This window comes from Nomascus leucogenys, chromosome 20, assembly GCF_006542625.1.
Source record: "Nomascus leucogenys isolate Asia chromosome 20, Asia_NLE_v1, whole genome shotgun sequence".
Lineage (NCBI taxonomy): Eukaryota > Metazoa > Chordata > Mammalia > Primates > Hylobatidae > Nomascus > Nomascus leucogenys.
In genome coordinates this window covers 32,904,188-32,919,254 of record NC_044400.1, presented here as the reverse complement: position 1 = coordinate 32,919,254, position 15,067 = coordinate 32,904,188, and the positions used below count along the sequence as shown (strand labels likewise).

Below are 15,067 nucleotides of genomic sequence, written 5' to 3'. Positions count from 1 at the left end.
CTTTAGAGACCTGAACTCTTTGGGGGCCACTTATTTATTAGGTAGAAGTGACCCCTTGGAGATGGACTCATTCCAGTTTAGTCGGAGTGTCTTCATTTTCAGGTCTCCAGAAGGAGTATGAGAGTAGAGAAATGACAGTGCTCCTGGCCCACTGTTTCTGAGATTGAGAGCTGGAGTGGTAAGAAAGCTGAGCAGATACCAAAGAGAGTCTTAATAACTTTCCCCAGCCCAGCCCTGTCTGTGTCGTGCTAAGCCATGTTAGAGGCTCATCACTTTTGTGTTTTAATTGAATAATTTAGTCCATTTACATTTATTGTGATTTCTTTTTATGGAGGGAGTAACAGCTTTCTTAAGATATAATTAACATATCATATAATTCATCCATTTGAAGTATACAGCAATCACCACAGTCAACTTGTAGAACGTTTTCATGACCTCAAAAAGAAATCCCATATCCATCAGCTATCACCCCCAACTCTCCTATTCCCCCTGCTTTAAGCAACCACCAAGCTACTTTCTGTATCTATAGATTGGTCTATTCTGGACATGTAATATAAGTGTAATCATGTAATATGTGGTCTTTTATGGGTGGTTTCTTTCACTTTAAACATTTCAGTATAATGTTTTTAAGGTTCACCCACGTTGTAGCATGTTCAGTACCTCATTCTTTTTATGGACAAATAATATTGCAGTGTATGACTATACCACATTTTGCTTATCCATTCATCAGTTCATAGACATTTGGATTGTTTCCACCTTTTAGCCATAATGAATAATGCTGCTATGAACTTTTGTGTGTAAGGTTTTGTGTAGACATGTGTTTTTCATTTCTCTTGGATATGTGTCTAGGAGTGGAACTGTTGGGTCAAATAGTAATTCTATATTTAACCTTTTGAAGAACTGCCAGACTGTTTTCCAGAGTATCTGCACCATTTTACATCCCCACCATTATCATAAGAGGGTTCTGATTTTTCTACATCCCTGTCAACGTTTGTTATTACTTGCCCTTTTGATTATGGCCATTCTAGTGGGTGTGAAGTGCTATCTCTCCCTGATGACTAATGATGTTGAGCATATTTTCATGTGCTTACTTACCATTTGTTTATCTTCTTTGGAGAAATGTCCATTGAAATCCTTTGCCCAGTTTTTAACTAGGTTCTTTTCTCTCTCCTTCCTCCCTCCCTCCCTCCCTCCCTCTCTCCCTCCCTTCCTCTACTGATTTGTAAGTTTTTATATATTCTAGGTACAAGTCCCTTATCAGATATGTGCTTTGCAAATATTTTCTCCATCCGAAGGTTGTTTTTGCTTTCTTTTTTTAAATTTTATTTTTATTTTTTAATGAAACAGGGTCTTGCTATGTTGCCTAGGCTGGGCTCAAGCAATCCACCTGCCTTGGCCTCCCAGAATGCTAGGATTACATGCATGAGCCATTATGGCCGGCCTTGTTTTCACTTTCTTAATAGTGTTCTTTGAAGCATAAAAGTTTTAAATTTTGATGAAGTCCTATTATTGATTTTTTTCTTTTGTTACTTGCACTTTAGGGATCATATCTTAAGACATTATGCCAAACCCAGGGTCATGAAGATTTACCCTTATGTTTTCTTCTAAGAGTTTATAGTTTTAGCATTTACATTTAGATCTTTGATCCATTTTGAGATACTTTTTTTATACGGTGTGAGAAAAAGGTATAAATTGATTCTTTGCTTGTGGCTATCCAGTTGTCGCTGTGCCATTTGTTTAAGAGACTATTAAATCCTTTTCCTATTGAATGATCTTGGCACTCTTGATGAAAATCAGTTGACCATAGATGTTTGGGTCTTAATTCTAAGCCAATAATTATGCCATTACTGCAGTGTCTTGGTTACTGTAGCTTTGTACTAAGTCTTTTTTTTTTTTTGAGACGGAGTCTCGCTCTGTCGCCCAGGCTGTAGTGCGATCTCAGCTCACTGCAAGCTCTGCCTCCCAGGTTCACGCCATTTTCCTGCCTCAGCCTCCCGAGTAGCTGGGACTACAGGAGCCCACCACCACGCCCGGCTAATTTTTTGTATTTTTAGTAGAGACTGGGTTTCATCGAGTTAGCCAGATCACGATCTCCCGACCTCGTGATCTGCCTGCCTCGGCCCTCCAAAGTGCTGGGATTACAGGCATGAGCCACCGCTTCTGGCCTGTACTAAGTCTTTTTTTTTTTTTTTAATTTCCTCTAAAAAAACAAAAACAAAAACCAAAACCGGATACATGTGCAGAACATGCAGGTTTGTTACATAGGTATACGTGCACCATGGTGGTTTGCTGCACCTATTGACCCACCTAAGTTTCCTCCCCTCAACCCCCACCCCAACAGGCCCTGGTGTGTGTTATTCCCCTATCTGTTCATGTGTTCTCAATATTCAACTCCCACTTATGAATAAGAACATGCAGTATTTGGTTTTCTGTTCCTGTGTTAGTTTGCTGAGGATGATGGCTTCCAGCTTCATCCATGTCCCTGCAAAGGACATGATCTCATTCAGTTTTATGACTACATAGCATTCCATGGTGTATACGTACCACATTTTCTTTATCCAGTCTATCATTGATGGGCATTTGGGTTGGTTCCATGTCCTTGCTATTGTAAATAGTGCTGCTGTAAAAATACGTGTGCATGTGTTTTTACAGTAGAATGACTTATATTCCTTTGGGTATATATCCAGTAATGGGATTGCTGGGTCAAATGGTATTTCTGGTTCTAGATCCTTGAGGAATTGCCATACTGTCTTCCACAATGGTTGAACTAATTTACATTCCCACCAACGGTGTAAAAGTGTTTCAGTTTCTCCACAGCCTTGCCAACATCTATTTCTGACTTTTTAATAATCACCATTCTGACTGGTGTGAGATGGTATCTCATTGTGGTTTTGATTTGCATTTCTCTGATGATCAGTGATGTATACATACATTATATGTTGAACTTTTTTTCATATGTTTGTTGGCTACATAAATGTCTTCTTTTGAGAAGTGTCTGTTCATATCCTTTGCCTACTTTTTGATGGGGCTGTTTGTTTTTTTCTTGTAAATTTGTTCAATTTCCTTGTAAATTCCAGCTATTAGACCTTTGTCAGATGGGTAGATTGCAAAAACTGTCTCCCATTCTGTAGGTTGCCTGTTCACCCTGATGATAGTTTCTTTTGCTGTGCAGGAGCTCTTTAATTAGATTATAGTTGTCGATTTTGGCTTTTGTTGCAATTGCTTTTGGTGTCTTCATCATGAAATCTTTCCTGATGCCTATGTTCTGAATGGTATTGCCTAGGTTTTCTTCTAGGGTTTTTATGGCTTTGGGTTTTACATTTAAGTCTTTAATTCATCTTGAGTTAATTTTTGTATGAGGTGTAAGGAAGGGGTCCAGTTTCAGTTTTATGCATATGGCTAGCCAGTTTTACCAGCACCATATACTGAATAGGAGTTCCTTTCCCCATTGCTTGTTTTTGTCAGGTTTGTCAAAGAGCAGATGGTTGTAGATGTGTGGTGCTATTTCTGAGGTCTCTGTTCTGCTCCATTGGTCTATATGTCTGTTTTGGAACCAGTACCATGCTGTTTTGGTTACTGTAGCCTTGTAGTATAGTTTGAAGTCAGGTATCGTGATGCTTCCAGCTTTGTTCTTTTTGCTTGGGATTGTTTTTTCTATATGGGGTCTTCGATTCCATATGAAATTTAAGGTAATTTTTCTAATTCTGTGAAGAATGTCAATGGTGGTTTGATGGGCATAGCATTGAATCTATAACTTACTTTGGGCAGTATGGCCATTTGCACGATATTGATTCTTCCTATCCATAAGGATGGAATATTTTTCCATTTGTTTGTGTCCTCTCTTATTTTCGTGAGAAGTGGTTTGTAGTTCTCCCTGAAGAGGTCCTTCACATTCCTTGTTAGCTGTATTCCTAGATATTTTATTCTCTTTGTAGTGATTATGAATGGGAGTTCATTCATGATTTGGCTCTCTGCTTGCCTATTGTTGGTGTAAAGGAATGCTTGTGATTTTTGCACATTGATTTTATATCCTGAGACTTTGCTGAAGTTGCTTATGAGTTCAAGAAGTTTTTGGGCTGAGATGATGGGGTTTTCTAAATATAAAATCATCTCATCTGCAAACAGAAATAACTTGACTTCCTCTCTTCCTATTTGAATACCCTTTATTTCTTTCTCTTATCTGATTGCCCTGGCCAGAACTTCCAATACTATGTTGAATAGGAGTGGTAAGAAAGGGCATCCTTGTCTTGTACCAGTTTTCAAAGGGAATGCTTCCAGTTTTTGTCCATTCAATATGATATTGGCTGTGGGTTTATCATAATTAGCTCTTATTATTTTGAGATATGTTCCATCAGTACCTAGTTTATTGAGAGTTTTTAATGTGAAGGGATGTTGAATTTTATCAAAGGCCTTTTCTGCATCTATTGAGATAATTATGTAGTTTTTGTCCTTGGTTCTGTTTATGTGATGGATTACGTTTATTGATTTGTGTATGTTAAACTAGCCTTGCATCCCAGGGATGAAGCTGACTTGATCGTGGTGGATAAGTTTTTTGATGTGTTGCTGGATTCAGTTTGCCAGTATTTTACTGAGGACTTTTGCATTGATGTTCATCAGGGATATTGGCCTGAAGTTTTCTTTTTTTGTTGTGTCTCTTCCTGGTTTTGGTATCAGGATGATTCTGGCTTCATAAAATGAGTTAGGGGGTAGTCCCTCCTTTTCAGTTGTTTGGAATAGTTTCAGAAGGAATGGTATCAGCTCCTCTTTGTATTTCTGGTAGAATTTAGCTGAGAATCCATCTAGTCCTGGGCTTTTTTTGGTTGGTAGACTATTAATTACTGCCTCAATTTCAGAGCTTGTTATTGGTCTATTCAGGGATTAAATTTCTTCCTGGTTTAGTCTTGGTAGGGTTTATGCATACAGGAATTTATCCATTTCTTCTGGATTTTCTAGTTTATTTGCATAGAGCTGTTTATAGTATTCTCTGATGGTAGTTTGTGTTTCTGTGGGGTCAGTGGTGATATCCCCTTTATCATTTTTTATTGTGTCTATTTGATTCTTCTCTCTCTCCTTCTTTATTAGTCTAGCTAGCAGTCTATTTTGTTAATTTTTTCCAAAAACCAGTTCCTGGATTCATTGGTTTTTTTTGGAGGGTTTTTCATGCCTCTATCTCCTTCAATTTTTCTCTGATATTAGTTATTTCTTGTCTTCTGCTAGCTTTTGGATTAGTTTGCTCTCGCCCCTTTAGCTCTTTTAATTGTGATGTTAGGCTGTCAATTTGAGGTCTTTCTAGCTTTTTGATTTGGGCATTTAGTGCTATAAATTTCCCTCTTAACACTGCTTTAGCTGTGTCCCAGAGATTCTGGTATGTTGTCTCTTTGTTCTCATTGGTTTCAAAGAACTTCTTGATTTCTGCCTTAATTTCATTATTTATCCAGGAGTCATTCAGGAGCAGATTGTTCAATTTCCATGAAATTGTGTGCTTTTGAGTGAGTTTCTTAATCCTGAGATCTAATTTCATTGCTCTGTGGTCAGAGAGACTGTTTGTTATGATTTCAGTTCTTTTGCACTTGCTGAGGAGTTTATGTGGTCAGTTTTAATTGACCAATAAGTGTCATGTATACTGAGAAGAATGTATATTCTGTTGATTTGGGGTAGAGAGTTCTGTAGACATCTACTAGGTCCACTTGATCCAGAGCTGAGTTCAAGTACTGAATATCCTTGTTAATTTTCTGTCTCGCTGATCTGTCTAATATTGACAGTGGGGTGTTAAAGTCTCCCATTATTATTGTGTGGGAGTCTAAGTCTCTTTGTAGGTCTCTAAGAACTTGTTTTATGAATCTGGGTGCTTCTGTATTGGGTGCATATATATTCAGAATAGTTAGCTCTTCTCGTTGAATTGTTCCTTTTACTATTATGTAATGCCCCTCTTTGTCTTTTTTGATCTTTGCTGGTTTAAAGTCTGTTTTGTCTGAGACTAGGATTGCAATCCCCGCTTTTTTTTTTTTTTTTTTTTTGCTTTCCACTTGCTTTGTAAATTTTCCTCCATCCCTTTATTTTGAGCCTATGTGTGTCTTTGCCTTTAAGATAAATTCTCCCGAATATAGCACACTGATGGTTCTTGACTCCTTATCCAATTTGCCAGTCTGTGTCTTTTAATTGGGGGATTTGCCCATTTACATTTAGGGTTAGTATTGTTATGCATGAGTTTGATCCTGTCATCATGATGCTATTTGCTTATTTTGCACACTAGTTGATGCAGTTTCTTCGTAGTGTCATTGGCCTTTATATTTTGGTGTGTTTTTGCAGTGGCTGGTACTGGTTTTTCCTTTAGTTATTTGGTGCTTCTTTTAGGAGCTCTTGCATGGCAGACCCAGTGGTAATAAAATTCCTCAGCATTTGCTTTTCTGGAAAGGATTTTATTTCTCCTTTGCTTATGAAGCTTAGTTTGGCTGGATATGAAAGTCTGGGTTGAAAATTCTTTAAGTATGTTGAATATTGGCCCCCAATCTCTTCTGGTGTATAGAGTTTCTGCTGAGAGATCCACTGTTAGTCTGATGGGCTTCCCTTTGTAAGTGACCTGGCCTTTCTCTGTGGCTGCTCTTAACAGTTTTTCCTTCATTTCAACCTTGAAGAATCTGATGACTATGTATATTGGGGTTGATCTTATTGTGGAGTATTTTAGTGGTGTTCTCTGTATTTCCTGAATTTGCATGTTGGCCTGTCTTGCTAGGTTGAGGAAGTTCTCCTGGATAATATCATGAAGTGTGTTTTCCAGCTTGTTTCCATTCTCCCTGTCTCCTTCTGGTGCTCCATCCAGTCGATTGTAGGTTTGCTGTTTTTATGAAGTCCCATATTTCTTGGAGGCTTTGTTCATTCCTTTTCATTCTTTTTTCTCTATTCTTGTCTGCATGTCTTATTTCAGTAAGATGGTCTTCAAATTCTGATGTCCTTTCTTCCACTTGGTCGATTTGGCTGTTGATACCTGTGTATGCTTCACGAAGTTCTCACACTGTGTTTTTCAGCTCCATCTGGTCATTTGTGTTCCTCTCTAAACTGGCTATTCTAGTTAGCAATTCCTCTAACCTTTTATCAATGTTCTTAGCTTCTTTGCATTGTGTTAGAACATGCTCCTTTAGGTCATCGTAGTTTTTTATTACCCATCTTCTGAAGCTTACTTCTGTCAATTCGTCCATCTGATCCTCCATCCAGTTCTGTGCTCTTGATGGAGAGACATTGTGATTATTTGGAGGAGAAGAGGCACTCAGGCCTTTTGGTTTTCAGCATTTTTTTTATTGATTATTTCTTATCTCTGTGAGTTTGTCTAGTTTCAGTCTTGAGGCTGCCGACCCTTGGATGGGGTTTTTGTGGGGGCCTTTTTGTTGTTGTTGTTATCAATGCTGTTATTGTCGCTTTCTGTTTGTTTTTCTTTCAATTGTCAATCGCTCTTCTGTAGGGCTGCTGCAGTTTACTGGGGGTTCACTTCAGGCCCTATTCTTCGGATTTGCTCCTGTGCCTGGAGATGTCACTCAAGGAGGCTGAAGTGCAGCAACGATGGGTGCCTGCTCTTTCTTCTGGGACCTCTGACCTCAAGGGGCATCAACCTGATGCCAGTAGGATTTCTTCTGTATAGGGTATCTGACAACCCCTACTGGAGGGTCTCACCCAGCTGGGTGGCATAGGGAGCAAGACCCTTTTAATGAAGCACTTTGTCCCTTGGTGGGGAGGGTGTGTTTTGCTGGGGGGAACCCACTAGTCTGGATTGCCTGGATTCCTCAGAACCACCAGGAGAAGAGGCTAAGTCTACTGGTCCGCAGAGACTGTGGCCACCCCTTCCCCCAAGGGCTCAGGCCCAGGGAGATCAGGGTTCTGTCCCTGAGCCTCTGGCTGGAATTGTTGGAGATCCTGCTGGGAATCCCCAGCCACTGAGGAAGGATGGATTAGGGTTAGACCTGAAGAGGCACTCTGGCTGCCAGCTGCCACAGCTGGTGTGTTGAGCTGTGGGGATAACTCTTGGGACAAAGCCATCCAGCCTCCCTGGCTCCAGCAGGGGAAAAGTGCAGCCTGGAGCTATAGAAATGGGTGCCACCCTTCCCCAACCCAGGGAGCTTAGTCTGTTGGCAGTTGTGAGTCCCAGTGCTGGCTGCTGCCCCTCCCCCAAGGAGCTCAAATTGCTTAGACAGCAGGCAGCTGCAGCTGGTGCTGGTCGCCCCTCCCCTCAGGAGTTCAGTAGGCTTAAGCAGATTCCAGCTGAGAGGCTGTAGGAATCTGTGCATACCAGGGTTGGGACGCTTGGCTCTGGTGGCATGGGTTCGAGAGTGGGATCTTCTGATCTGTGGGTTGCACAGTTCTGTGGAAAAAGCACAGTTTCCCCAGCTGGGTAGCCCGCTCACTCACCACCTCCCTTGACTGGGGGGAGGGGGTTCCCTTCCCCGTGTGGCTCTCAGGTGGGCCACTGCACTACACTGTTCTTCCTTCTCTCCATGGGTTATGGCAGCCTTCTAGTCAATTTTGATGAGAGAAACTGGATACCCTGGCTGCCAGTGAAGGATTCACATGCTTATTATGTTTTTTTGGTGGGAGCATCTGAGCGCCACTGCTTCTAGTTGGCCATCTTGGCCCCTCTCCCATACTAAGTCTTGAAACAGGAAAATGGGGGTCCACCAGCTTTGTTCTTTTTTCAAGATTGTTTAGGCTATTCTGGGTCTCTTGCATTTTCACATGAATTTAAGGATCAGCTTATCAGTTTCTACAAAGAAGCTCACTGGAACTATGACAGGGATTGTGCTGAATCGATATATACACTTGGAGGTGTATTTCTATCTCAACAATATTACATCTTCCAATCCATGAACATGGGATATCTTGCCATTTATTTCATGTCTTGCCATTTATTTCAGGCTTCTTTAAACAATGTTTTGTAGATTTCTTTAGACAATGTTTTATAGTTTTCAGATTGTAGGTTTTACACTTCTCCTGTTAAATTTATTTCTAAGAATATTATTTTTTTTGCGTGACAGAGTCTTGCTCTGTCACCCAGGCCCGAATGTGGTGGTACAATCTTCGCTCACTGCAACCTCCACCTCCTGAGCTCACATGATCCTCCCACCTCAGCCTCCTGAGTAGCTGGGACTACAGGCTCACACCACCATGCTTTGCTAATTTTTGTATATATATGTATTTTTTGAGATAGAGTTTTGCTCTTGTCGCCCAGGGTGGAGTGCAATGGTGCAGTCTTGTGGTTCGCTGCAACCTCCGCCTCCTGGGTTCAAGCGATTCTACTGCCTCAGCCTCCCAAGTAGCTGGGATTCCAGGCGGACACCACCATGCCTGGATAATTTTTGTATTTTTAGTAGAAATGGGGTTTCACCATGTTGACTAGGCTGGTCTCAAACTCTTGACCTCAGGTGATCCCCTCGCCTTGGCCTCCCAAAGTGCAGAGAGTACAGGCATAAGCCTTTGCACCTAGCCATGTATTTTTTTTTAGAGACAGAATTTTGCCATGTTGCCCAACCTGATCTCAAACTCCTGTGCTCCAGCGATCCACCCACCTAAGCCTCCCAAAAGTGCTGGGATTACAGACAGGCATGAGCCAATGCAGCTGGTCAAGTATTGGATTCTTTTCGATGCTATTGTAAATTGAATTGTTTTTTAAATTTCATTTTGGATTGTTCACTGCTAGTGTATAGAAATACAATTGATTTTTGTATATTGAGTTTGTGTCCTATTGAACTTGTTTATTAGTTCTAATAGTTTTTTAGTAGATTCCGTAGGATTTTCTGTATGCGAGATCATGTCATCTGCCAATAGAGATAGCCTGACTTCTTTGTTTCCAATCCAGATGCCTTTTCCTTCATTTTCTTGCTGGGAGTCAGTTTTAGAGGCTCGTTACAGACTGTCCACAGAGGGCTTGCTCTGCAGAGTTGGCTTGGTACTGCTTGGGTAGTGCTGTTGGGCCCATGGAAAGGGGCTGGCAGACAGGGCCCTGTTTGCTCTGGACATTTGACTCTTACAATGACATTTCTCTCTTGTTGCTTCACACAGCTAAGGTAGTTTTAAAAACATATCCCTAAAGAATAAGAAAACTTCCATGATCATGCCTGTAATCCCAGCACTTTGGGAGGCTGAGGCAGGAGGATCACTTGCAGCCAAGAGTTCGAGACCAGCCTGGCAACATTGAGAGACCCCTGTCTCTACAAAAAATAAAAAATTAGCTGGGAGTGGAGGTGTGCACCTGCAGTCCTAGCTACTTGGGAGGCTGAGGTGGGAGGATTGCCTGGGCCCAGGTGTTGGAGGCTGCAGTGAGCTATGTTTATGCCACTGCACTCCAGCCTGGGCAACAGAGCAAGACCCTGTTTCTAAAAACAAACAAACAAACAAACAAACAAACAAACAAACGGAAACAACAAAAAAGAGATGGTTATGTGAAAACATGTTTATCTCAGCAATATGTAAATTACTGCTCTGATTCAGTGCTGTGTTAGATAGCACTTCCCTCTGCCCCAATTTTCTGCTCCTCTAGCACACAGGGATGTTTATGTTAAAGGTATATCATATCTATGTATTTTTTCCTTTTTTGATTTCTCCATGGTATTGCAGCAGAAGCACACACGGGAATATGGAAAAATCTTCAAGTCTCACTTTGGTCCTCAGTTTGTAGTATCTATTGCAGACCGCGATATGGTGGCTCAGGTGCTCCGGGCGGAGGGCGCTGCGCCCCAGAGAGCCAACATGGAGTCCTGGCGGGAGTACCGAGACTTGCGGGGGAGAGCCACCGGGCTCATCTCGGCGTGAGTATGTGGGCCCAGGCTGAGCCACGGGCTGGAGGGGGAGCTCAGGGGGAGGCCCCCTCCTCCAAAGCTGGCTTCCTAAAAGCCAGCTCTTAAAAAAGCCCATAAGCCCCCCCATGGAATGCTGTCAGACAGCCTTCTTGTGTGATCTCCCAGACACAAGAGCCCGGCAGGGCTTTCTGGCTCCTCCTCCGTGCCGAGTTGTCCCGTCAGGACCCAGGAGGGGCGACGCTGGCTCGGTGGTGGGAGAGCGCTTCGGAAGCAGTGCTTTGTGGCATTGGGAGTCCATTCAGTGATAACCGAGGCAGATAAAACTCACAGCGCCCTTGTCTGTGCACAGGGGAAGGAGGTGGTCACTATTTCTGGAAAATCCCTTTGAGGAGGGGCTAAGAACCTCCAGCCTTGGTCGCCACGTGGTGATTTTACTGTCTCATAGCAGACTGTGATTATTCATTTTGAATCAGCGTCACCCAACACTTCTGTGCCTTCCAAGAGATCATGGCCCACGGCCAGGCAGGGAGGCCCAGGGCGCCTGCAGATGCCCCGGTCCAAATCCCCATGGGGCGGGACTTCTGCTTGCAGCGCTTTTGATATCTATGTCCTTATACATAAATTGGGGAGAAATACAGCCACCAATTTCTCAAGTAGGATAAATAAGAATCGTGACCAGATGTCACCAGGGTCCTTCAATTTCCGTCCTGGGGGAAATAATTAAACAGCTCCTCCTGAATGTTCAGGCCTAGAGGGGCCAGAAGGCTGAGGCAGAATCTCTCTGCTGTCTGCCCCGTTAGCTGCAGGCTCAGGAGCCTGTGTGGGTGCCTGGACCCCTCTTCTGCTGAGATGGAGTGAGGCGGTGCTGGTGACTTAAGCACAGTGGACAGCAAAGGGAAGGGCAGTGCCTAGGTCCAGACGCCGGGCTGGCTTAGCTTGGGTCCCCCAAAGTCCATCTGGAGGCAAAGCTTTGAGTGCAAGTGGTCTCCTTGGGGACGGGAAGCGGAGCAGGGATGGGAGGGAAGCCACGTGGAGGTGTGGAGGTGTGGGTGACGCTTGTGGGCACTTGAGGCTCAGTCCTGCCACGACCGTCTGAGAAACTGCAGAACATTCCTCAGACCTCCAGGGGGTTCCCTCAGCGTCCTGCCTTCCCTGGGAGCAGTGTGCTGGGCTGCTACCTGGGCGCCCTCCGAGTGCAGCCAGGAGCCCCAAGGCCCCACACCCTGGTAACAAGCTGCAGTCACTCTTTCTCTCTTTCTCTCTTTCTTTCTTCCTTTCTTCCTTCCTTTCTTCCTTTCTTCCTTTCTTCCTTTCTTTCTTTCTTTCTTTCTTTCTTTCTTTCTTTCTTTCTTTCTTTCTTTCTTTCTTTCTTCTTTCTTTCTTTCTTTCCTTTCTCTCTTTCTCTCTCTTTCTCTTTCTTTCTTTCTTTCTTTCTGTTTCTTTCTTTTCTTTCTCTCTCTCTCTTTCCTTCCTTCCTCCCTCCCTCCCTCCCTCCTTCCTTCCTTCCTTTTTCTCTCTTTCTTTCTTTTTCTTTTTTTGAGACGGAGTTTCGCTCTGTTGCCTAGGCTGGAGTGCAGTGGCGTGATCTTGGCTCACCGTGACCTCTGCCTCCTGGGTTCAAGTGATTCTCCTGCCTCAGCCTCCCGAGTAGCTGGAATTACAGGTGCCCACCACCACACCCAGCTAAATTTTTGTATTTTTGGTAGAGATGGGGTTTCACCATGTTGGCCAGGCTGGTCTTGAATTCCTGACTTCAGGTGATCCACCCACCTCGGCCTCCTAAAGTGCTGGGATTACAGGCATGAGCCACCATGCCTGGCCCTCTTTTTCTTTTTTAATATCAGTACTTACTTCATTTATATATACATATGTATGCATACATATATATACTTTTTTTCTCTTTTGCTAATTAGCAATCTCATTTCTTTATTACAATATTATTTCAAGATTTTTTAAAGGAAGTGGTATTATTTTTACTAAAGATGATTACTTACCAGTGGTAGTTTTTTCCTTAAAGTTTGCTTCAAAGGCAAGAGTGTAAGAAGCTCTAACAGGCTCCAGGGCTGCAGTTATTAACTCCTCTCTCTCCAGCAAAAAGTCTTTCCTGTCTTAATTTCACCTTGACGGGCAGATCTTGTTGATTCTTTATGGCTGAAAATTTTTCTAGTGGTTCCTTGAATTCTTTCCCAGAATGTCAGTGTAAGTAAGATGATTTGAAACTCACTTGATTCTTCTAGGGAGGGCGAACAGTGGCTCAAGATGAGAAGCATATTAAGACAAAGAATTCTGAAACCGAAAGATGTCGCCATTTATTCTGGAGAAGTCAACCAAGTTATTGCTGACTTAATTAAAAGAATCTACCTCCTCAGGAGCCAGGCAGGAGATGGAGAAACCGTGACCAATGTCAATGATCTTTTCTTCAAATATTCAATGGAAGGTGAGGTGGAATCAGCAGGTGGGAAGGAGGGAAGAATGGACACTTGCCCCAAACCCGCAGATGTCATCTTGGATCATTCCCTGGGTCCCAGGCAGTGTGCTAAGTCTGGGACATACATACATGTCACCTCCACGGTGCTAGCATGAACCTGGTGTGAACCACTGTTGACCAATGAGGAAACTGAGACTTTTTTTTTTTTTCTGAGATAGAGTCTTGTTCTGTCGCCCAGGCTGGAGTGCTATGACGTGGTCTTGGCTCACTGCAACATCTGCCTCCCGGGTTCAAGCGATTCTCCTGCCTCAGCCTCCCGAGTAGCTGGGATTACAGGCACCTGCCACCATGCCCGGCTAATTTTTTGTATTTTTAGTAGAGACAGTGTTTCACCATGTTGGCAAGGCTGGTCTCGAACTCCTGACCTCGTGATTCGCCTGCCTTGGCCTCCCAAAATGCTGGGATTACAGGCATGAGCCACTGCACCTGGCTGAAACTGGACTTAAAAAAGAACTTGCCCAATGCCACACCCCCATCCCTCTTTTTAGAGGCAGAAAGTTAATTTCAATTTCAGGTCTTTTAAACTCAAGAAGCCATGTTCCTAATTACTACACATTTTGTTTGAGCATAATTTTTAAAAAGGAGTAAAGTTGAGAGGGCATCTACTTCAAACTCGTTATAGCTTTTAGACATATTGAATGGGTGGTACATTCCTGTTCAAATAGCAATACCAAAAAGGCTTCAGTGAAGGTCTCCCTCTTTCCTGAATGCAGCAAAGGTCACTAATCTCTCATGTATATTGCAAGAGATGTTTTATGCACATACAGAAAAATGCATGTGAATATTCTTTTTATTTTTAAACAATAAACGGTAGTACACCAAACATACTGTTCTGCACCATGCTTTCTCTTTACTTAAGAATGCATCTTGGGGCTGGGTGCGGTGGCTCGTGCCTGTAATCCCAGCACGTTGGGCGGCCGAGGCGGGTGGATCACCTGAGGTCAGGAGTTCGAGACCAGCCTGGCCAACATGGTGAAACCCTGTCTCTACTAAAAATACAACAATTAACTGGGCCATGGTGGCGGGCACCTGTAATCCCAGCGACTTGGGAGGCTGAGGCAGGAGAATTGCTTGAACCTGAGAGGAGGAGTTTGCAGTGAGCTGAGACCACACAATTGTACTCCAGCGTGGGTGACAAGAGTGAAACTCCATCTCAAAAAAAAAAAGAAAAAAAAAAGCATGTTGGTCTAACATGGTGATGTCTGTGTAAAAAAAAGCAATAGAATGCATCTTGGAGGACTTTCTATCAGCTTTCTTGTCTTTTTTTAAAAAAGCTTACCTTACTTCAAGTTTCACTCAAGTTAGCTTTGCATAGTTCTGATATTAATTTTCTCTAAAATTAGTAACAAAATCATCCCAGAAGTGATTGGTAAATACAGTTCACAGCTCTGCCCGACACGGATTCATCCAGGCCACTTCTGCTGCACCTTTAGCTCTCCAGGCCTGGGCTCTGCGTTTTGGCCAGGAGGAGTCACTTTTTAATTCCTCAAGTTGGGCAAGTGGCTGGAAGGCGATCCCCAGTGGCCAGGTGGGGCAGGAAGAGGCCCTGTGGGGTTTGCCGACTCCTTCCTGAGAGGGGGGCGTTGGGGGAGAGCAGCGACACGCGTGGTTATTGTCCCCTCCCCAGGGCTCATCATTTCACACCTGTGCTCCAGATCTGTCCCAGGGTCCTCCTCTGCAGCCTTAGCCAAGCTACTTAAACTCTCAGAGTCTCCGAATTTCCTCCGGAGAGTGGGCTTCTTCACCTGTGCCTCCCAGGGCTGTGGGGCTCCTTAGGTGAAGCAGCAACAGCACCACC

General features: G+C 43.3%; 1 protein-coding gene across 2 annotated transcripts in view; it reads left to right on the top strand.

Moving 5' to 3' along the window:
• LOC100600882 (cytochrome P450 27C1) overlaps positions 1–15,067 on the top strand; it is a 33,877-nt gene that overhangs the window by 3,251 nt on the left and 15,559 nt on the right. The window contains exons 2-3 of one of the 2 annotated variants that reach the window (XM_030801236.1): positions 10,600–10,790; positions 13,019–13,218. In XM_030801236.1, coding sequence (XP_030657096.1) covers positions 10,600–10,790; positions 13,019–13,218 — 391 coding nt within the window. The remainder of the gene's footprint in view (positions 1–10,599; positions 10,791–13,018; positions 13,219–15,067) is intronic. The other variant, XM_030801237.1, reaches the window with a different exon arrangement.